General features: G+C 36.8%; 1 protein-coding gene across 1 annotated transcript in view; it reads right to left on the reverse strand.

Moving 5' to 3' along the window:
• Nucleotides 1–15,998: 15,998 nt before the first annotated feature.
• HS6ST2 (heparan sulfate 6-O-sulfotransferase 2) overlaps nt 15,999–24,731 on the reverse strand; it is a 207,058-nt gene continuing 198,325 nt past the window's right edge. Inside the window, exon 3 of the mRNA XM_072430192.1 lies at nt 15,999–21,913. Coding sequence (XP_072286293.1) covers nt 21,217–21,913 — 697 coding nt within the window. The 3' untranslated portion in view covers nt 15,999–21,216. The remainder of the gene's footprint in view (nt 21,914–24,731) is intronic.

Here is a 24,731-nt window from a genome sequence, read left to right on the forward strand (position 1 = left end):
GATTATGAGTCAGAAATATTAGCTGTGCTGTTTTAATATTGTTCTATATTTGAATCCTGCTTCTAAAATACCTGTAATAAATGGAAACTACAGTCAAATTTTCTTCTCTGCCTTGTTACACTTTCATATGGACTTCCAGTGCAGACTAAAAGCAGCTGTCCTGACACTGAACACACATTTTCTGCGATCTATACTATTAGCAAATCTACCCTGACAAATGCCATCAAGCTGCCAATGGAGTTCATGCAAGTGACAGCAAAAGGAGCTGTAAGAGGTCTGAGATGCAGCAAAGGATAACAAAATGCAAAAACAGTATTTCCTAAAAAGAAAAAAAAAACAATTGTTGCAGGAAAGTGTCCATGAAAATTATTTTTACATATTGCTAACTATATTTAGATAAAGTAAACTGTAAAAAAAAAAAGCTGAAAATATCCTCCTTTTAATTACTATTCCTCTCCCACTTTTGCTATGATAGATTCTGAATGTGTATAAGGTCTTGGCTGTGCTGTCTCATTCCCAATCAGTGTATACAAACATGGCCTCACAAACACATTCTTTCCTCTGGTCTCATGACAGATATCAGCTGGCACCCTGTCTCTGCAGATCTTTCTTCAGAGTTCCACATCTCAATCTCAAACTAGAGTAGAAACAATTGTACCGCAGGTCATCAGCAAGGTATTGTGTCTCTCCTATGTAATTGTAAACATTGTGACAGCTGAGTCCATTTGTCACTTTACATCAGCCATGTTTAAGTTGTAGAACTATTTCTTTTAACTTCACATGTGACATGATGAAAGCCCTGCTTCTAGATCTGTGCTTGTGCATTGACTGACAGGTAACATATCCCCTCCGCTACATGCAGCATGGAGCCTTGGGATAGTAGCATGTTTACTGCTTACATCTGACCTAGTAATGAACCAAACTGTGATGACAGGCTGACTTCAACCACAGTGGCAATCCCCGCTACATACATTCTAAGTGAAAATAGGATGCTGTGTACAGAGAAAACAAGCTCAGAGTAACCACCAGAAAATCAAACACTGTCAAGTCATATTATGAGAATGCTTACACATATTTTCTCTTGGGCAAAATGGTATGTGGGAAATGACTGTGCATTTCTAACATATCCATTGTGTATTTGTAACGTTCATGAAAAAAATACATGGTTGTTGTATCATTTTTATTATTTACTGTTTCTTGGAGCTAAATTTCAAGCCATTTTTTTACAAAGTTCTCCATTTTTTTCTATAGTTTGGTCTTCCAAAAAGAAGAGAAAAAGATTAACCAAACAAAAAAGGATAAGCAATAAAGGAAAAGCATAAGTCCAACTACAGGTATAGTATAGTTAAGTACATCTGTAGTAGTAGTACTAAAGTATATATAATAATATACAGTATATTAAAACATGGTTACCTTTTCATCTATAAATAAAGACATATATTGAAGACATTTTCTTTGTTAAAGAACAGTCCACTGTGCGGCTTTGTTATAGAACACCATCCATAACCACAGTGATCCCCCTGAGGTTGCTAGGAGTTCCTTGAGTTTTTGCTGATGGATCTCCAATCCAATGCTACCTGCGATGTTTCGGGGGCAACTCTACTTGGAACCAAGCTGTTTGTAGGGTTGATACTCTAACCACTACTGTAAGGGGACCTGATAAATTGGTTTTATTCAGTGCTGTCAAAGGCAACAGTGGCGGTAAGGGCGAGTATTCCCTGTTTTTCAAATTTTCTGTCTGTATTGAATATTAAAATAAGAAGAGAGGAGCAATTTATTTACAATTTATCAAGTCAGGTGTTTTTATTAGGTCTTGTGCTGCCAACCACACAGGGCATGACCTATTTGTATAAAATGTAAGTTTCCCCCTAGTTTGCGGTGTGTTGCTTTGCAATAATTGTTTTCAATTACATTATCATGAAAAAAGATGGTGGCATTACTTATCCTGTTAACATAGATGATGTGCCCTAGGTCATCTGTCAAGTGCCCTACCTAAACTATGAGATCCACGGGTATGGGTGTTTAGTAGTGATGATATGTACCTACTTCCCCTATCAGACCTCTATATCTATATATTGCCCAACAGACTAAAGTTAATCGTCCAACTTCTAATTTTCCATAAGGTTCTCCATGAAGGCTCCTTTCAATCTGAAGGGTACCGTGTAGAGATCTAGGTGTGTATGCTGCTTACATTACCTTTAACTGCACAGCATTATACACTTGTCTGCATGGCACCTACGGGCTATTTGACCGTGGTGGTGCTTGGAACTGTCCAACCATAGATTGATGAGACATTTGTATGATTATCATCTCATTCGCAGGACAATGCATTGTTTTATACAATACAGATTTTCACCTGGTACGGTTTGGTGTGTTGGTTTGTGGGTAATGACCTCATGCCTAGGTTGAGCATGATTTTCATATACCATGAATCAGCAGTGGATAATGACAGATAACGAACATACCAGCATGCCTTTAATCACTGAAGACCCCTTGTTCAAATACTGTATGTAAACCTTTCTTACTAATATCATATAGGTCCAGATGTGGGAACCCAGGAGCATTAAAGACCAGATTATGTAATCCAGTTCCTGAGTCAGGTGCTACAATATGGCTAATTTAAAGCAGAGCTAGGGTCAGATATATATTTTTTATAGTAAGTGCAACCATTAATTAATATTCACAGAGAATAAAGATGCCTCACTGACACTGATTTCATTGGCTTCTCATTTTAGAAGAATGGGACCCTTGTTCAAACATCACTAAGTTCATGGTCAACATCTATGTCTTTCTCTGGGATGCTACCCTAAACATCCAGGATATCAACATTTTAGTGTGAGTTTGTTAGTAGCCGCATGGAACAAAATCATTAAGCAGCAGAATGGGGGTTCCAGTTCAACTTTATGTTTTAAATTGTGTATTTATATAAGTGGGGCTGCCACCAGAACTTTCTGCCCCCCCAACTGGACCTCTGAAAGTTCAATTGACAAATATAGTATGATACTGGACAATAACAGCTGAGCTGTACTATACCTGTAATTGATCATTAAAGAAAAATTCAGAATCCAGTTGGATTTCTCAATCACCCTGACTAGATTCAATCAGTCAGACTTTTTGTGGTCTGAGGACCTCTATCCAGCCACCTTTATTATTCCAAATGTCAATGCAAAGGGGCTAGGCTAACCAGAAAATGAAATAAAGTCCAAATGTTGGGTTTGGGATAGCAAGCAAGGAAGCCAGGTGCAAGTGGAGTGTCTGGATTAGCAAGAAAGAGAGATGGATGCTAATGGAAGGTCACTTGCAACTTGCTGGCTAACCAGACTGTCCACTTGCACCTGGCTCTCTTTTTTGCTATACCTTCACATCCATACCCTGATGGCTATCCTGGCTATGTCCCTTTTTCAATAAAAAAACTTAACTGCTTGATTGCAATTTTTTATTACACTTGCAGTACGTCTTGCTTTGTTGCATCTTCACCCAGTCCCCTTCCAGGTTTGGGATCTTTGGCCATTTTGATTGACCAATTTAATTGACTTTAATCTATTCCAGGTGCAACTCCGTGTATAGTAAAGAAAAGATTGTGAACATGCAAGTAATCACCAGTTCTTTGTACAATTCTGCCTGCTTGCATATTTGTCTTATTTAGGTTTAGTTCTACATTAATAAATACATTTTAACACAAAGGAACCACATAACTATAATAACATTCGATATAACATTATATATACCATATAACATAACATTCAAAACTAAAGAGTTGCCAAGTTGATGGTCTGCACTAAGAAAAACATTGTATCCAACTAATTTTCAGTAAAAATGTATTACCTTATCTGTAATTTATCAGGCAGATTTGTTTATTTTCTGCAATAATAGGACAGATATTACCGGTATCATTTTTTTTCTGCAGAAGAGGCTGATTCATTTAGAAATTCATCTTTTCCTTTCCTATAGTACAAAGTATTGCAGTGCCCTCTAGTGGACTTTCTATCAATTTACTTCTATGGGCTTTCAAATATTTGCATGGTGCGCCATCTGGAGGTGATGATTAAAATCGAGTGTCATCTCTCAAATTCTCTATAGGAAACTCTAAAACTTAAGACAGGCACTTTACTTCTCAAATGAATAGTTCAGAATCAATTATTAGCTAATACGCCTTGCATGAAACATTCCCTGGGGGGCTGTAAATATATCTAATATTGAAAAAGAATCCTAAAATTGTCCAAATGTTACAGGTAACCAATAAAGAGATCCAAGAGATGGTATATTATATTACATGTTGGAATGTAAAAAATTTCCAGCTCCAAAATTTTAATCCCATGCATTTTTAAAAGCACTCTTAGAACAATTCAAAGTCCATTCCAATAGTCCAGTCTAGAAGACAAAGTACCATGTTTTAAAATTGCTGACCACTGCCATGGTATAAGGAAGAAATCTTAGAATTGTGTAAATGATAGTAAGCCACTTTACAGGCATTACTAAAAAGATTCTTCAAGGTAAAATGCCAATGTTATAGCCTCCTGAGCTGGGGCTGCTTTTCTGGATTAGCATAATCAGATAAAAAATGCTGATGTTACTACTGATGTGTGGGGTCTAATACAAGTGTTCTCATTTCTTTGGGTAGGATTAAGAGAGGGGTATTGTGATATGGTGATTGATTAGGTTTTCTGTCATGTAGTAATGGCCTTATACTGCATTGCTTTGCACTATATCTCTGCGTTCATCTTGGTAGAGAAATAAGGCTGTGCGTTCTCATGTCAGAGCTGTCTCCTTAACACTGTTGACCTAATAACTGCAAGGGGGGTATTTAGATGTGTATTTATATGTATGCAGTATGTATGTGTATGAGTGAGTATGTAATTGTATACAGTATAACTGCATAGGGGTACTGCTGTACTCAAATATAAGGGTGGTCATGAATTGAATCATATGTAAAGCTGAGCGCAGGGCTGTATTTGCTATTTTGGGGGGCCTATTACTTTCTAGTTATGCTCCCATTGCGTATACAGTATACTGCTATAAAGATCTGGAGTCATTTTTTTTTAAAGAAACAATAGTTGGGAAAAGTTTACACTTTTATTACATAGTTTAAACAAAAAACCTATTTCAACTGCTTTAAATTGCATTATCTAACTAGCTATGTTCAGCTTCAAAGGATCGCAACAGGTTTCTTTAAGTCTACACACATACAGTTAGGTCCAGAAATATTTGGACAGAGACAACTTGTTTTTAATTTTGGTTCTGTACATTACCACAATTTTTTTGAATGAAGCAACAGTTGAACTGCCGATATTCAGCTTTTATTCAGTGGGTTGAAGAAAAAGATTGCATAAAAATGTGAGGAACTAAAGCCTTTTTTTACACAATCATTTCATTTCAGGGGCTCAAAAGTAATTGTACAAATTAAAAAGCTGAAAATAAAATGTTCATTTCTAATACCGCATGTTGTCTGTTCACAGCAAAATCTTCCACATACAAGCAACCCCCCTTCAAATCAACTCCAGGCCTGCTTAATTGATAATGACAAAACGAAGGAATTGCCCACACCAGCCCATGAAATAGTCTTTGAGTCAGTTGTCCAATTACTTTTGAGCCCCTGAAATGGAAGTGAGTGTGTAAAAAAAAGTCTTTAGTTCCTCACATTTTTATGCAATCTTTTTGTTGACCCCACTGAATTAAAGCTGAAAGTCTGCAGTTTAACTGCATCTGAGTTGTTTCATTTAAAATTAATTGTTGTAATGTACAGAACCAAAATTAGAAAAAAGTTGTCTCTGTCCAAATATTTATGGTCCTAACTGTATATTCCATGGAGTAAAAGCCAGACTGGTACTATACAAAATAATTTAAATTGGGAAAGCCAAAATTATTTTGCATCTGGAGTGGAGAGTTAACGATTAGTGCAGTTTAGCAGTAGTTCCTCTCCCACATGTGTAAATGGCTATCCTGGATTTTAACAGTGGTTAACAAAGAGCAAAAAGATGGATCATAGCAATTTAGATACTGTGTACTCACCCACTTGGGAGACTTGTTCTCTTAAAAAAATAGTTACAAATACTATTACATATTACACTAAGAAGAAAAAAACACTAAAAGTTCAACCATGTTTCTTTTCTTTCAACATACTTAAAAGATAATGAGCAGACTTCATCTCCAAGGAGAGGTTTGCTGATCTTAAATTAATTAGGAGCCTAACCTGGTAATGAACTTGGTACAGGAGAGAGAGCTGCGAAATTGCTAGCCGGTGATAGATAGCAACAGCTGGATGGAAGAATAACAAGGCGTAGGCGTAATAAGAACATCGGCGTTAGCCCAAGAATACAGAAAGCAACATTAACAGTCAGGAGATGCATCAAGTGCCTAATAAATGTTTGATTCTGAGATAGAAAGCATTGTGCGAAAGGTCATGTTTATACCCAAAATGATTAATTTTTTTTTGCTGCATTGATTTTTTTAATATGTCGTTATTAAATAGCACAAAACAGGGAGTCTGTCATTTCCAAAATAAAAGCTTCTGTGACACCAAGCCATTACACAGATTATTTCTTTTATCCATTCCAGCACTTGCAGTGTTGGTAAAAAGCATTATAGGACTTCTGTGGTTAGAGTAATATTTGAAAGAGATTCTGAGATGTTACTGTTCAGTTTTAAAGATTTTTCAGACTAAGTCAAATCATATCTGTTGTATCTTATTAGTGTGCAGGAATATAGTGGTGTATGGTCCCATTGCTGCTCTGCATGCTTAACCTGCAGCTCCACCTGCAGATAAATCGTGTTTCAGATTGGCAAATAGTGCAAAATCCAAACTGGGATTCAAAGCAAACTATGTGGTTTCCTCAGCCTTAAAATTAAACCTTAACTACAATCAAATATAAAGAAAGTCCCCGGGTTACATTTGAGATAGGGACTGTAGGTTTGTTCGAATTAGTATGTAAGTGGGAACAGGTACATTATTTTAATAAATGCAATTAGGACAGATGTTTTTCCCAACATATTATTAGACAGCATGATGTCAGTTACTGTATAAAATCCTCACTGTTAGTTAATCACAAACAAAGCAAAAAAAAAAAAAACTTTATGGAGTGTAGACATTCATAACTTCTGGAGCAAGCTGTGCTTTGATATTCAAAAAGAAACAGCTGCAGAGTTTGTCTTGGTCATTAAGGTGTTACAACCAAAAGATTTCCTCTGCAAGTCATGCAAACCACCCCCTCCATCAAGCCTCCGTCCTGCACACAAGCGAGCAGGGAAGCCTCATTTATATCTAGGAGTTGTCCATATGTAGGATGTGCTTAACTCTGGGACTACCTGTATTTTGCTTAATATAGCCTGTCTGAATTTGACCTGACAGTCTCTTGCCAGCCCTTATACAGCAGTGCCTAGGCTGAAAGTTAAAAGAGCAGCACTAGAAGCGAAACAGAAATGTTGCATGCAAATGTGTGAACAGGAAACTAGATAATGAGCAAAGAACAATGTACTATTCTCCTGGTTGTGTTGTTTGGCATGGCTATGTAAATATTATGATTTTAGGTAAATCAGCTTCCAGATATTTTTTTCATCTGTGCATTTAGATGTCTGTTTGGAGCTCAGCCTAATTGCAAACCAGTGCAAAATGGCCAAAAGGATCAATAACCAGTTCATGTTAATGCAGAATTTCGGCTACTACCCAATATAAGTCCAGCTATAAAGGTGACTGGGACTAATAGACCTTTGCAGGGATATTCCAATTTGTTACATTGAAAAGAATAATATAGCTGACTGCATAAGCACCACCTCCCCCCTTAAACATAATACCTTTGTGGCATCACTCATGTGATCAGTTTTTTTCATCAAGTCAGGTGAGTAGGGGGGAAAGTGGACCAATTGGAAACCCAGGGTGTTCAATTTGACAGCCACAACGTTGGACGTGTGCGCAGGTGCATTGTCCTGCAAAAAAAGGATTGCTTTGGTCAACTGTCCACAGCCTTTTGTCTTAATTGCCTCTTTCAGCTGGTCCAGGAGAGTTGTATAATACTGTCTGGTGATACTAGAGCCCTGAGGTAGGTAGTCCACCAACAGAATACCGTCTTTGTCCCAGAAAATGGACGCCATGACTTTTTTGGACGATTTCTGGGTTCTGAATTTCCGCTGTGGCGCCATTCATTTGACTGTTCCTTGGTTTCAGGATCATAGATGTGGAGCCAGGTTTCATCCTCAGTCACTAATCAAGCCAAAAAGTCCTGTGCAGCTTTAAAATGGGCCTAAACGGCATTGGATACTTCAACCCGTTCCTTCTTCTGATCACTGTTCAAACATTTCGGCACCCACTTCAGTGAAAGCTTGCGCATGTCTAGGATAGTGGTGATACAAACCCAACACGCTACCGTGAGATGTCAAGTATCTGGGCTATCCTTTTTGCAGATATTTCCTGGTCCTCAATAATCAGCTCATGGACAGCATCGCAGGTTGCCGGGCTAATACGAATGCGCGACCGATAATCCGATTCTGTTTGATGAATCAGGGGCAATGTATTTGCACTTTATGGCAGACTTATCTGCCAAAAGGGCCCCTCTAGGCCTTGGCTGACTCCACTTATGTGCATGGGAATTACTTCCGCAGGCAGAGAACTATGCAGAGGTGCATGCTGAACTTAGTATATATACTCCATGCTGAACTTAGTATATAAAGCCCCCTTTTAGACCTGAGGTTGAAAACAATGCTGTTAGTTGCTCCCAGTCACCCCTCTTCAAATAATCAGCTGTCATTGGCAGAACTTGACAATTGATTTGTCATACCATTGAGTAAGGTTGAGGTGCCTTTTTTCCTCTGGAAGAGGAAAAGCAACTGCAAAGACAAAAGCAACTTATTGCTTTCAGGAACCCCAATCCACTGTAGTGGTGTTCACAAACTGGTTCCCGAACACCCCCATTCAGTTGAATGAGAGTGGTTGGGATTGTGATTGAGTTGGCAGTAGAAGATTGCAGTCAATGACAGGTCTGAAATATCTCTAACAGAACAGAAAGCGAATTGATTGGTAGGACAAAATTTGGCTTAGATAGTCTCCTCTGTCTGTCAGCATTAAAAAAAAAACATTTAAATTCACCTTTGAGATAAAGTAAAACTTTTCTCTTTTATATGTGATTATTATCCTTCAAAAATTATATATTTTTTAATTTGAATCCTAAACAAAAACATTTACCAAAACTAAAAACAAACTTTTTCTAATTTTGTTTGCAGGATTAAGAAGAACAGGATGCACTACACCCCTAACAGACTTTAGGTCAATAACTGATAAGTGTAAACCCTAACTGGATGACAAAAATTGCTAATGCATTATGTTTCCCAAAAAAATATTTTTTTGCTTTAATAAAATTATCTTTTTCATCTGTTGTTGCATTGCTGTGCTGTTGATTTATTGTGACCTGTGTGCAACTATTTCCTATCGACATGATCTCTCTTTAATGATGGTTGCAAGGCTTTTCTCAGGGTGAGTTTCTTGACAACAGTGAACCATGTATATCCAGAGACAGGGATAGAACACTGTCACACTGTCACAAGTGCAGTACTGTGTATTATTCCCTTCTGAAATGTGTTGGTTTTGTACAGGAACTTGTTGACCCCAAAGAAGGATTGTGAAGATGTGTTTGTTCCTGTACATTATTCACAACCAAGTAGTAAAGCTGCATTACATAAAACAGAATACACAGCGGCATCCTATTTTCCAGGTTCCTCTACCAACTACGTAAGAAACCTAGTAAAACTATGCTGAACAAGAACAGAAAGTCCTTCTAAACAACTATAGATCCTCATAAATAAAAGACACATACTCTAGGAATGAATTGAAAATTAATATAAGCATCAGACCTCGACATTATCGCCGGCCAAAGCTAAAGATAAAATGTGGTGCTCTTGGAAAACCCCCAGGTGGTGTATCCATGAATGTAAAGAAATATTTAATTTGAATGTTCTGTTTGACAGAAGCGGTCTCTTACTTTTATAAAGGAGGCTTGGTGGCCACAGAGAAAGCAGCTCATTATTGTACAAAGTCATAACCCTGCTCAGTAGAACATACGGAGAAGAACTGGCAGGCTCTGATGTTGAGCATAGGTATTTCCTGCAGGCATGGCATCCTGGGGAAAGGATTTGTTGCAAATGTAACGTTTCTGTATCTTATGCAGTTAGGTCTTGGTAAAGCACAATTCATCAGGATAAATAAATAGGTAACTAAAAAAGCAGCATCTTTATTATGCAGCAAAGTGGAAAAAACTTTTTAGGGTCAGAAAGGTGACTGACATCTGTATGGGTAGCATAATGCCTAGCACACTATCCATTGGAGCACTAGGATCCCAGGTTTGAATCTCAGCCAGAACACAATTTGCATTGAGATTGTATGTTCTCCCTTCATTGGCATGGGTTTCCTCCAACGTGGCAAAAAACTTGCAGTCAGGTTTATTGGCTTCCCTCTAAAATTGGCCTTGAATTGTGTTAATTACATATGACAATAATAAAGACATTAGATTGAAAGCCCTCATTGAGGGACAGTGGTACATACAACATTATATAAATAAAAGGTAATGATAATCTGTAACTAGATCTGCCTACCAATGTACAACATCAATGCACCTGGGAGAACCTGGGTTACCAGTTTATTAATTTTTTAAATATCTACTTGCCAGTACAGACAAAGCAGTATATGCCAGATAATTCTAACTTAAATCATAAATAAGCTTGTGTTAAACCTACAAGATTTTCATCTTGATTTGGTTATTATGGCGTGATGGAAAAGTCAAGCATTTTGTAACATATTACAGCCGTTACTGGTGGTCCTGCTGCTTCTAGGTGGTTTACGGCTGGGGTAAAGTACTGCTGGTCTTAGGTTGATGGGGTAATGGTCTTACATTGATGTACACGTTTAATGGGAATCTTAATGAATAACTTATGGTTTTGTACCTAGTTTCTTCCCAACTAGCACATGAAAAACACATACAAATAGTAATAATGCTATTTTAATACTATGGTGCAGAGGAAGTGAGTTGAATTATATTGGCCATCAGACTGAGGATATCTAATGGCACTGCTATGGTAGAAATTTCCAGATTGTGCCAAATATTTTGCCTATTTTTCGATCTTAGCTTTTGCTGCATGTTAAATACAGTGAGATGGTTTACCCAAAGGGAAATTTCTTAGATGTGATATTTGCCTAGCCTTTATGTTAAGATTGAAGTTTAAATAGGGAGAGAAGAGAAAGAACTGGCTTTCATTCATAGGCAGTGATATAATAAAATAATAATTGTATTTAAAAATACATAGTCGATAAAAATGTTCCTTAACTAACATGATACTTCTTACACTAGTTAGTGGTTCTCGTATCCATTCTGTACCACTAACTATCAAGGTTGCTTGGAACCCCAGGGTTCTTCCAGAAGTGGCTAGGGGTTCCTTAAACTGTAGTTGATTGACCTTTAATTTGATGATGCCTGCATAGTTCTGGGGCTAACACCAACTGAAAGAACCAGCTGCATAGCTCTAATAATGCTTTTAGTTGTCCATAAAGGTGGTATTTTAACCACCACTTTAAGGAGGACATTATTTCTACTTAGCATCAGTGTAAGAGGCTTTTTTTATGATCTTCAATAAATTGGTTTTAGCGGAAATTTCCCAAAACCTAATAATAATTTTGAGGGTTCCTCATGGGTAAAAATGTTTAGAAAGGTTTCTATCGCATATTGTGCTTCTTAACCACAACTCCTAGGGCCTAGATATTTATTAAAGTTCTCCAAGACTGAAGACGATAGATTATCACTGGAAAACCTGGGTGATCCAGCAAACCTGGAATGGATCTGGCATAGAACTGAAAACAGTAACTAATAGCAAAAGATTTTAGGAACCCATTCCAGGTTTTCTAGATCATCCATGAAAATCTATATTCTATATCTTGGAGAGCTTTAATAAATCAGACTTATAATGTAGAGTAAATTCAGCTGTATTTTAAGGAAACAAGATTCCAAAGTGTTACAGATCCAGCCAACAAAATGACCTAACTCATGCTATAGGTTGCAGATGTTCTGCATGGCCTGTCTTACTAAAAACAGCACAGTCCATTCTGAACAGCATGAAAAATGAGTTTCATCTCACGATGCAAATAGTTTTCTAAGGTGTCTCAGTCTGACTGCATTAGAGTAATTTGTTGCAAAGTTAAAACGCATTCTAACAATATACGGAAAATTAGGCCCATGTCAAACAATTACCTACAGATTGCTTCACATTACATGATTTTAACACAGGCCTGCCTTAAATGAGAGATTCTATTAGCGCTGCGGGATTGATGGTTCTACATTTGTTCACGCCTTAGCTGCAGGAATTGTAATATGATCCTTCAGCGCTGCCATTTTTTCTGTTAATGTACAAAATGAAATATCATAGAACAGTTTGTAATGGGAGCAGCTAATTCACCAAGGGAGCAGAAGGAAAATTTCCTGCTGTTAGCGTAATGAGTGGGTGAGTTTAGTGATCTATCAGCACGGAGTGCAATTAGATTGGTAGACAGGGATAGCTGGTAATTGCATTTCACTATATTTTTACTAAAGCTTTGATGCTTATGAATTAAACAGGTTCATCTTTGAAGGACTGATTTTCTACTCATCATTTTTCGGTAGAAGTGTAGGTCTGCTTTGTTTCTGACCCTTCCATACATAGCCCTTTGTGGTCTGGGATTGAAAACCTTAACCCTATGTATAAATGGGTTAGGTATTCTAGGTCAGTGGTCGACAACCTTTTTGGAGCCACGGACCACTAAATTTACTGGTTCTGAAGCGAGCATGCGCAATGAGCCATGTGTCACTCAAAGGGGAAGAAACGTCCCTGAGTGATGTCATGATGCCAGAACCCGCACACTCTCCCATCGCAGGTGTGAGCCTGCGATGGGAAAGTGGGAGGGTTGTGTTCAGAGAAACAACCTGCCCACTTCCCTGAGCCTGCAATTCGTACGGAGGACATGGTCTGCGGCACTGGCTGGTACGCACTTCCAGCGAGGTCCTTGTCCTGACCTCTCGAGGGGGGGGGGGGGGGCACACGTTGGCGACCACTGTTCTAGGTCTTCTGATGAGAGGGAGCGGTTCTAATAAATATATAATAAACACTTTAAATTCTTTCCCCGAAAGGGACAGGGGACTTCCTCTAATCCCAGCATTTGCTGTTGGTCATTTCAGAAATGATTTAGAGAGCTTGGGGAATAATATGTTTAGAGCACACAGAGCTTGGGGAGTAATATGTTCAGAGCCAGACAGATGTAGGACAAATTCCAAACCACTTCTGTTCACCTCTCCAAGCTACGATCCTAAAAAGTTCCAAACTGTGTATCCAAAACATTTTCTTTCACTACTTTTTTATTGCATTTTAACCTGTACCAAAATAATGTTAGAAACCTTGTTATGTCTTTAGTGATATTCCAAGACTCTTTTGGGGGGAGTCATTCTTTCTATTTGTCTTGGTGACCACTATCCCTGGAACTAAAGCATATGCAAAATTTGGATAGAGATAGAGAAGAAATCTTCCAATGGCTATACGTGTTTCAGTAACACAGGAAAGGATTTCCCTCCCAGGAGAGATTTCATACCACTTCTTGGTGTGTCTACGGGACTGTGAAGGAGATCATCTCAAGGAGAAACCACAAAAGAATTGGAAGGGATTTTAACCATTCTGTAATCAACCAAAATAAACTGTGAAACAGTACTAACACTTACCTAACCCATTCCTTTAAATCTTCACTCTCAGCACTACATTAACCAGCATGCTCTTGAACATTGAACACTTCTGACTGTGCTAGTTGCCTGCAACTCCTACCGCACTGAGAGGTTCCACCTGCTGAGTGCTACATTACACTTCCAGGGTGCATTGAATGTTTGCATTTACTTATGACACAGTAGGAATGTAGCAAATGGCATGTACTGCGGGTCCTGGGCATCCACCATACCTTACAACAGCAGGACAGGTAAATATCAATATTTGTTGTTTACAAGGTGCTTCCTTGATGGTTTGTGTCTTTGTCTCCCTGGCTTTTACCTGGATTTAAAAATCAATATATTTTTTTATAAATGTTTTACTTATATAATCTATTTATATTTGTTTGTTATTTTATTTCTAGAAGTGTTAGATTCACATGTTGGCACATAATATGGGACAATGCCCCCCCCAAGAGTTCTTGGTGTATGCTGTATCGTGAAAACATCTATAAAGTAATGATGCATTAGTATTTTACACCTGAACACCTAAAGGCCATTTATCCAACAGCTGATAATCTTTGCTGGAGATGTGGAAAGGAGGTTGGGTCCTTATTCCACATTTTGTGGACTTGCCCGCACTTTGTTCCTTTTTGGGAAAAAGGTGAATGATCTCCTTACTAATTTGTTCTCTGTTCCTATACACAGGGACCCACTTACCCATCCCCTAGGACTCCCTATCAAAGGTTTACCTAAACTACAAACTATAAAAAGAGTGAAGGAGGGGAATATCGGGGAAAAAGACAGGCTTTTCTAGGCCTTTAAAAAATTCAGAATTTTATTTAAGTAGATGAAAACCGTGACCCTAACCCTAATATAGAGCTTCTATGCTAGTGGTGGTGGTACAATTAAGCATTAAAGTGATAAAGAAAAGGTCAATATATTATCTTATGTAGAGATTGTTCTGTGGAGTATCTAAAAGTGCCAACGCGTTTCACTCCAAGAGGGATTCCTCAGGGGATTGAGTCTTGTGTTCATTCATTGCAATGCTATTTGTTTTAAATCTGCATGTTTTACCTGCCAAAGAATTTTTGATTCTCTCCATCTAGTCCTGAGACTTTACATAGCCTTACCACACAAACAATTCCAATCTAGCAGGCAACATGGCCCATTCTTTTTCTACTTGGATTTCGCTTACCAATTTCCTCCCCACCTCAACCCTTCTTATTAATAATATTTTATTGATGAAAAAAAGATAGTTTGAAGGCATATATAAATTATGCAACAAGGTACTAAAAAAGTTACCCATATTTAAGTATTATGGGATCTTAGTTCCTTATAGCTGTTGTATCCTTGTATAGAATAACAGCCTTGGGAATAAACTCATACATGGCCTACTATAGGAATAAGTTAGACTTGTAAAGCACAACTATTTCATGTAAATAACATATTTTCTATGTTATTCACACGTCTGGCTGGATGCTAATGTCAGTGTACTTTGTAGAGCCAATTTACATTACCTTTCAATACTTTCCCAAGCCAAGACATTCCCCCTATACATACATTGTAACTAAACCACTAGCAGTGATGATCTCTGTCATTTCCCATGGCAAAGGATACACTGGGTACGAGGGGGTACTAAGAAGTTCCTGGCTTTGCCCCCTTCCAGAAGAAATAGAAAAATGAGTGTGGTGGTATGCCAAATTGGTCCACCATCCCCTCTACTCACCTAACCTGGCCCCTTCGGACTATTATCTGTTCCCGAATTTGAAGAAACACCTAAAGGGGCAACCTTTTGAGGACATTTCTGACGTCAAAGATGCTGCTGAGAGCTGGTTTGTGGCCCAACCAAAGAACTTTTATTTGAACGGTCTAGAAAAGCTGCAACTACGCTGTACCAAGTGCATCAGTCTCCGGGAGGAATATGTTTAATAAATGTGTTATTTCATAACTCTGGCTCTCTTCTTTCCCCCCTCATACTTCCCACTTGTCCTCCTCTTGCTGTACAATGTTCTAATGTTACTTGAAACAATTACAAAAGATTGTGTCCAATATCAGAAATGTTACAGGTGTGAGTAGCTTTAGGATCACCAGTTAAAAATAAAAGAAAAATAGAAAAAGAATGCACCCACCACATTTTAGCCTGGTATGCTGCAATATATTACATTTTTGTTTTCAGGTGCAAATATCCCTTACATTTTTGCATAGGTGCACAAAAGATCATTACTTTAGTCCTCAGGAGAGTATTGCTCATCTAACAAAATCCATGCAAATAACGTTTAATCTAAATAAAATAAACACTTTAAGAAACAAATGAAGTTCTTTTTATTTCAATGCACATTATTGATATTTCCAGTTCAGCAGTAAAGAACATCATTACTTGGAGTTTCATCTTTGTGTTTGCCATTTGTTCGTTCATCTATATCTGCCTTTGAGCTGTGAATGGGTCATAAACTCACAACATTTTAGACATATTCCTCGATAGACACTTTAACTGCATACTATCAGTTCATATATATGTGTATATATACAGTATGGCCTTTAGAATCCGTGATTTACATTGTACACATTCATCAGTATCAGGAATTACAACCTCTGTATTTTACAAAGTAATTCTTTTACACCAGCACTATAAACGTCCAATATTGGAGGGACTATGAAGGAGGGGCTATGACATCACACAGGTACATACACTCCGCTGTCTGTATTTCACTTTTACTGTGATTTGGAGAATGGAAAAAGTTAATTTTTAATGAAGACTTACACCCATTTTAAATTATATGGTAATGTGCCCCTTCAAGCTTATTTTTTGCTTTCAAAACAAAGGATGTAAACAGTGATTGTGAAGCAATATGCATGATGGACCTCTCCAACTATGAGCCTCTTACACGACCAGCAGCTGGTGCTATGCTTCCTCTAAGGTAAACAAATACACAAGCCGTATCACCACACGTTCCTTTTTTAATATTCTAATCAAAGTTACCAGCATAATGTCATCAAAATGACATGTCACCTTCTCTAACGCGTTTCGCCTGGTGATAGGGCTAATTGGTTAAGCTTTATCACAGGGTAAAATGTATTATAGGAGGGGTTAGTGACCAGCTGGCTGACATTATTCTAACTTTCTATGCAAATATGAAGATTTTTTAAAAGAACAACAAGGTCCACACATTGGCTGGGCCTGTATATTTACTGTAAGTGATAGTGGTGATGTACTCAGCATTTCATGTACATTTCTCTAGGCCTTTGACCTTTAAGAATTAAAAATGTAAAATGCACAACAGACAAGCTCTGTATTCAAACAACCTAAAAAAAGAAACATTATCAAAAAGTTTTAATTATGCATTTGAGAACTGTAAAATAAATACCAATAGGTATGTACAATAAGATATGAGATCTTTATAACCTAACTCATAGATTAGTTCTGGGTAATAACCAATGTCAAGCAGACATCAACATTCAGCAGTTGATGTGGTCAGACTATCAAAGGATTTCTGATTGGTTATGATTACTGCATGTTGATGTAGGCTGGCCAAGAATGGAAACGTAATGCATCAGATTCAAGTGATTACTTTTCTCTTCTGTGCTGCTTGACCTGGACAAATTCTTTTACCCGCATTGCAGATTTTTTGCTGTTTTGTTGGCGCTATTAGAAGTTACTTGGTTATTAAACAGTAAAAACACTTCTCTGTGTTTATACTGTATGAGCCTAATAATTTACTTTTCTACCCCTGTTGAACTTTAAATTTACCTAAATAAGTGAATTATGTTCATTTTACAATATGAACGATACCACCTAAATATAAATGCCATCAACAGCAAATATTTCAGTTTTGTTTTATAATTTTTAATTTTGTTGATTCTGTGTGGAAACCTATTATAATAAACTCAAGATTCTTATTATGAGGTTTCACTATAGTTACATTAAGTTATTTAAGTTACATTAAGCCATTATCCAAATAGTTATTGTGATCCATTTTTTAAAATCTTTTTATGTACTGTATATTACATAAAGTAATGAAATCATTTTTGGAAAAACTTTCTTCTGAACTGTTACAGTTTTTTTTCCAAACTCCATGCCCAAAAAGTCCTGCAACGGCTTCAGGTGCAACAGCAATTATAGGAATATTGCATACAGTATTAAAAAGGACCAATAAAAATGCTATTACATATAAGACAGGATGATTAAGATGGGATAATTGGATGGTCACTCTTTCTTTAACAATTATACTAATCATAGCTTGTGCTATGGGAACCCAGCAAGCTGCTAAGAGCCAGATGAATGGAAATTTGACTTTTTGATATCCAACAATTATCTATAACAATTACAATGTAATGCAAATAACCCTGCTAAAAAAAGCTAGTAAACAAGCTGGAATATTAAGGTTAACAAATGTACAGAATAATTGTAGTACGGTATTTTTAAATTGCAGGAATAAAGATTCTTTATGGGGTTTAATGTTGTCTCTTTGGTGGGGCTTTCAAAATTTAGGTTGATTTAAACAACTTCTTAAATGTAATAATCTGTCAGGAAACATCCTAGTATAGAAGAAGTAACAATCAGGATTATGCAATAAACTAAATATTTCCAAGACCTTATATACACCAATATAAACCAATCTGAATATAAACTGAGGTACAGATTTTACCTGAAAATGCTTTGATACAAGTATAAACGTAGGGCACAAAATGCGTCCATCCCTGCTTACATTCAAAACAACGATCAACAAAAAAGGTAAAAAAAATTAAAATAAAACAGTTTATTTAAAAGGGGAAAAAGTAACATCACATGGGCTTTTTACAGGTTAAAATATTTTGTACTTTTGAGTTGGTGGGTCACTTGTGAATTATTGTTGACCCCCTCTAGATGGTGTTGTGTCCTCATGTAAAGTGTCTTACAAACTCATATCTCGTGTCTCTGATGACAAGAGTTGGTTACACACTTTACATAATGACACAGCTCTATCTAGTGGTGTGATCCATGTACAAACCAAGGTTCTTTTTCTAGTGGCGTTTTGAAGCAATTGGCATTTTGTTCATTTATATGTGAAGCTTAATTAAAATATTTGTGTTATCTACCTTATTTAGCTTAAACTGGTTTGCCTATGATTGACTTTTAGAGCTAAGAGTTGGGTGGGAAGATATCAGAGGGCTGACCTAACCTTATGAACTGTACACCTTTATTATAAAGTTGTGCAGTTGAGTGGTCAACAGTTGCTGGACCTAAGGTGATGTCTCACCTCTGATATAAAATTTATCAAAGTAAATAAGACCAATTAAAAACTTCAAATAAATATTTCATAGTAAGCCTACATCAATATAGTTATTTGAAAGAATGTTGCATTCTTCCATGAGCCTTATCTTACAATATTCTTATCAGGTTTTATCGGGACCTAGCATACTGGCCATTTTTTTGGAGACCCTTCAAACTGTCAATCCTAGGTGAGTTGCTAGTACCGTATAGATACAGTATTTCCCTCCTTCATAGAAAAAGCACATTTGGCCCAGCAGAAAAGAATATGATGTATTAGTTTTCGAAAATTGATTACTTTAACTTTATTTGTGTAATTCATTCTTTTGCCCAGTTTTAGTTTCATAGGCGAGGGATTTCCATATGACTAGGATAAGGGAAACATCAGTGAACTGAAGCACATACTGAGCAGTTTCACATTGTTCAGATATATTTTATTAACTGTTAGAAGCACAAAACCCATGGGACAATGTGCTCCTGTTCTCTGTAAATCAATAAATATGTTTCCTAAATTCCACAGCAGTCCCAACGTTGTAAATCTATATGATATACAAGTTGAAATTGGCCACTCTAGCACCTAGGTACCACAGAGGAGCCTAAAGCATAAATCGACCTAAACCTGGAAATTTTTTTTTCTTTTTTTACAAAACTGAAATATATGCCCATAGTGACCAATCAGAATTCTCGTTAAAATTTTCTAAAGGTGACACCTGATTGGCTGCGTAGGGGAACTTCAACTTGTGTTTATTTTCTTTATCAAGTTTTATTGCATCACTCTCATTGTGTTAGCTCCCTGCTAGCTCAAAGAAATTTGTTGTCGGTTACGGCAAATGACAACTGGGATGAGCTAATATTTCTACTCTTTTTATTTTCTCTATTTAATAATAATTTCTCGATTGTCCTACTAGTTTGGTTCTTGCCATTATCTCTCATACATAGGGAATGCATTTACAGATGATGTGTCACCTAAACAGTTTGTGCTGTGTATACCCTTATATTATAGTTGGTTTCCATTTTCCTATTGATGTTCTCAGATTTCGTGCATAACTCAAGTTTTCATGTTATCATTCTCCATAACAGAGACCTCCTTCCTCTAGAAATGGTTCCTCTGCCAAAAGTAGAACTTACAAGCATTAGTTCCAAGGCTAACTTATTATTAATAGGTCCCTAGCATGTAATATAATATTACATATTTTAATACAACCTAATTTATCTAAGATGTTACACATTACAGAATGGTAAATAAGACCATTTGTATAATTTAAAAAACAACCAGCTTCAGGGAAGTCATTAAAGTTTCACTCTTGGTCCATTATTACTGATCCTAAATCGACTCTGTTGCTGAACTGAACGTTTCAATTAAAGTTGTACCTGTAAAGAAGAAAATAATAAATAATTACCTCTCCTGTGCCACTAAACGTTGATCTGACTGGGGAAATCTCTGGCTGAAGTCTGTGCAGAAACTGACACTTCCTGGAGTGTCAATGTTGTGAGTCCCCCTGCAGAAAACAGTGGTTTCTCCCACTGACCTATACACTACTAATATGTCCTGCAGTGACAGGAGGATGGGAAGAATGAACCAGTGATTCCTGCAGGAACTCTAACAGTCAGTTTCTGTATAGACTGTATAAGCTAGTTATTCCTGTTGATTGAAGTATAGCTGAGTGGCATCGGCAGCAGGAGAGGGGATTACAATTTAATGAATAGGTATTGCTTTAATTGATAAACTTTTACAGCATTACTTTAAAACATTGTTATCTATTAGAAGGTCAGTCAACTAACCAATTACCATGTCTTAATTATTCAGGAAATAGCATTGCATAAAATTTAAAATCGGCACTATACTAAACAGTGTCCAGACAATTGCATTTGAAATAGATCCAAATTAATAAACTGCAGATTTTTGAGTCATACAATATTTCAAATGGAAACTGATTTTCTGCAACAAAAGTAAATATGGAGCTGTCTGATGAAGTGTCCTGGATAGCACTATAATGCAAAATGGATTCCATATTTTTGTCATAGTCATGTCTACAAATGACGATCAATTGCTCTTCAACCTTTTTGATCTAAGTCAAACATCTAACTCCCATGTACAGAATAATTACATTAATAAATGCAAAAGCATTTGCAAAGGCAACTTGATAAACATCTTCGGCTTCAATTGTATACGAAGCTTAAAATCATTTGGAACAGGTCATCGCCTAATTTTTTTTATCTCCAGTTTTATGTTTATTGTACAGTCCTAGTAGTAGACTAAGATTAGAAAATCTACTACCGCCATTTCTCTACATTCCCTATATAATCAGCAGTTGAATTGTCCATATCCAGTTTGTGATTTGCGTGTTTTGCTCTCAAGATTTTCCGTTGTTCCTGGCGCTTCCGTCTTGCTTCCTGGTGTTCTTTTTGTCTCATGAATTGATATCTTTGTAAGAAAAGGTCTTTTGCATATTCGTATAACTCCATGTCTAGAAAATTCAATGTCTCTATATGTTTCTGCGTCTGATCGTCTATCTCCACGCTTGACGCCCTTGTACTATTGAATTGAGTAAAAGGAGAGATAAAGTTCATGTTGAAAGTCTTTTCGAAAAGATATTGGGTCTTCCTTTGGAATTCTGTCAGACCGAAAAAAGCCATGCGTTTAAGGTTTTCCTTGGCGCTGTCAAGAAGAACCTTGTTTCGTTGCTCCTCTGGCATCACAGATAGGTTGTAACATCCAACCAAGCTCAAATCAGCCAACATACGAACTTGTCTGTTATTAGCTAAATTATAAGGGCAATCCATAAATTCCTTTAAAGAACAGCCTGACCAATCATCTCCAGTGTAACAGCTGGGAAGCTCATCTGAGGTTGGGGATCTTCCATCACATACATGTAGAGAAGCCTTCCAGGTTGCTCCTCTCTGGACATGTCTCCATTCACTTAGATATCGAGAAACAGGATCACGGAGGATAGTTATGTAGTAAAAGTTCCTGTAAAACAAAGAAACAATTACTTAATTTGGGAATCTGAGATAAGTCCACCAACACAGTCAGAAAAAAGATACATAAGCCTGATTTAATAAAGTTCTCCAAAGTTGGAGAGGATACACTTTATTCAGTGAAGCTGGGTGATCCAGCAAACCTAGATTTCTATTGCTTTTTGCTAGCAAATGTTTTCATCCCTAGACCAGACCCATTTCAGGTTTGCTGGATCACTCAGCTTTACTGATGAAAGTGAATCTTCTCCAGCCTAGGAGAGCTTTAATAAATCAGGCCCAATTGGTGAAGTTACAGCAAGAGAAGTTAAAATAAATTGTAAGATATTTCCTATCAGACCTAGGGACATATTAGGATAGATTGAATAAGTTAGGACCCCAGTCTAGTTCAAAGTAAAACATAAAAGTGGCTAGGGTAGCCAGAATGCAAAACAGAGCAGGTGGTTATTTTGTGCATCTACATTTTTTATTTTGGACTGGAGTGTGGGTTTTGTTGCTGTAGTTTTAAATGTCCAAAATTTTAAATTTCTATTGTTTGCAGCTTTGGAAATGATATGCTAAACTTGGGTTTGCAGAGAAGTTTCTGTGTTCCTGATCATCTTGCTCATATACCTGTAAGACTCCTCTCCATTGCCATATGGTATGAAAACTTAAAAATAAACCGTAGTGCTGTAAAGGATTTTTTTCTTATTCTTCAATTTCATTTGGCATGGTTTATAACCTTATATACAACTAAACTACAACTAAATACATATTGTCTCCCATTGTCCAAATCCTCTTTAGAACTTTGACCCTAAAGTGATCATATGCCCCTACTTTGCCTTTTCATCAGATCCTGATAACAACTCTATATCGTGGCTAGTAGACCAAGGGCTCTACAACTGTATAATATTATTAATAAACAGGATTTATATAGTGCCAACATGTTACGCAGCACTATACATTAAACAGGGGTTGCAAATGACAGACAAATACAGACACAGGAGGAAGAGAGGACCCTGTCCCGAAGAGCTTACAATCTAGGAGGTGGGGTGATTATCAATTTCCTTATCTATTGGTTAGGTCCTTAAATAACTTGTAATATACTTTATAATATGCTATATATAATTAAACTTTGTGTATTAGCCTAATAAAATGCAATCCAATGACCACATCTTTTCTGTTCACATCTTGAAAGCATTTACTTACAATTGATGTGTTCATACATCCCTATAACAATAATTAGAAATGTTAGAATTTATGTCCATCCATCCTTTGAGCAAAAACCTGCATACAGCAGAGCTTACTACGCAGATAGCATGATGAATAATAAATAGTGGCATCCAGACACGTTGGCTAAACACAGCAGAATTCCTGTCTCATAATCGAGTTTTTATAGATTAGTGAACTGATATGATTTAAAACTAAATTAAAATTCATGTTCCTTATTATTCTTCCATCTAAGATTGTTATACAGGAAAGCAAGTCTAGATTTAATCAGTCAGCTGTATGCAGCCACCTCTGGAATATACGTAGAAAAATAATGATCAAAATAAAGCAAAAATGAAATTATGTTTATGATAATGCAGTACGAGGAGCCTCGTGTTAATTTAATCCAGCAAGAGCTAATATTCGTGTATGAATTTTTGATTTAAAAAACAAAGCTTGGTCTTCCTATCTCTTGCCACAAGATGTCCCCAGCCAACTCTGAATTAATTTTTAATTTACAATCCGTTCACCTATGAAGCACAATATTGAGTGGCTCTTTGTGCAGGATAAGCACATTCAGTTTTTATTAGAAATGCTAGATAGGTTTAGTGAGATATAACTGGAACACCACACCATGCAATGTCTAACAGCATTAGTGAAACTCCTTGCATCATTAATCTTTAACAATGAGGCCCTGCCCAAAACCATCCAACCTTCACATGCCATAAAAAGGCATTATATATTGCAAGGGTTTGCCTGGATGTATAAATTGCAGACTGCTGACAAAACACATATAGCTTTAATTGCAGCATCATTGGGATCAGCTAAAATTTCATGCCAAATAGTTTCCTGATTCACTCATTTGCATTGATGGTAGTATGGGTTATTTGAAATAATTCTTAAGTGGTGCTGTACAAAATGTATTTTATTAATTTATATAACACAGATTCTGCTGCAACTAACAGTATATACAGAACAAGTTATAATGGCATTGCTAACAGAAAAGAGTAATTGCAACATGTGCTTTTTTGTTGGTGGTTTTTTTTTTAGGTACTCTCAATCTCTAAATCTTAGTATACAGCATTTAAAATTCATCAATAATATTTATTCCTAATTATCAATAAAAGCATATGGGTAACATGCTAATATTAAAACATATTTTGTTTTTTTTTGTAAAAAAACAAACTTTTTTTTTTTAAAGTATACAAACTTTTTTTGTGACAATTGTCTTTCATCAAGACAAAGTTTTGCTGTTGAAGTGTTTCGCCTATTACAGCTTCATCAGAAGAACATATCTTAGCTGCTCCGTATATGATTTTAGTTCTTTAGAGATGCCAATCCTACCAATGACCATTCCCTAAACAGAAAGTGGAAACTCTAGTTTAACTCTAACTCTACTTGAGCTTGTATTCAAGGTGAAAAAATATAGCAGTGTACACTGGGGAAATATATGAGCAGGGACTGGGGAAATATATCTCTTTCTTAATTTCTATGCAACAACAAATTGTTCCACCCACTCACTGCTCTTTACAGCTGATCTCCATTCTCAAGGCATTGCTCCCTGTGTATAATGGCATTGCCACTAGGAATGAGCGTGAATGCCTCTGACAGTCTCGCGAAAATTT

This window comes from Pyxicephalus adspersus, chromosome Z, assembly GCF_032062135.1.
Source record: "Pyxicephalus adspersus chromosome Z, UCB_Pads_2.0, whole genome shotgun sequence".
Classification (NCBI taxonomy): domain Eukaryota; kingdom Metazoa; phylum Chordata; class Amphibia; order Anura; family Pyxicephalidae; genus Pyxicephalus; species Pyxicephalus adspersus.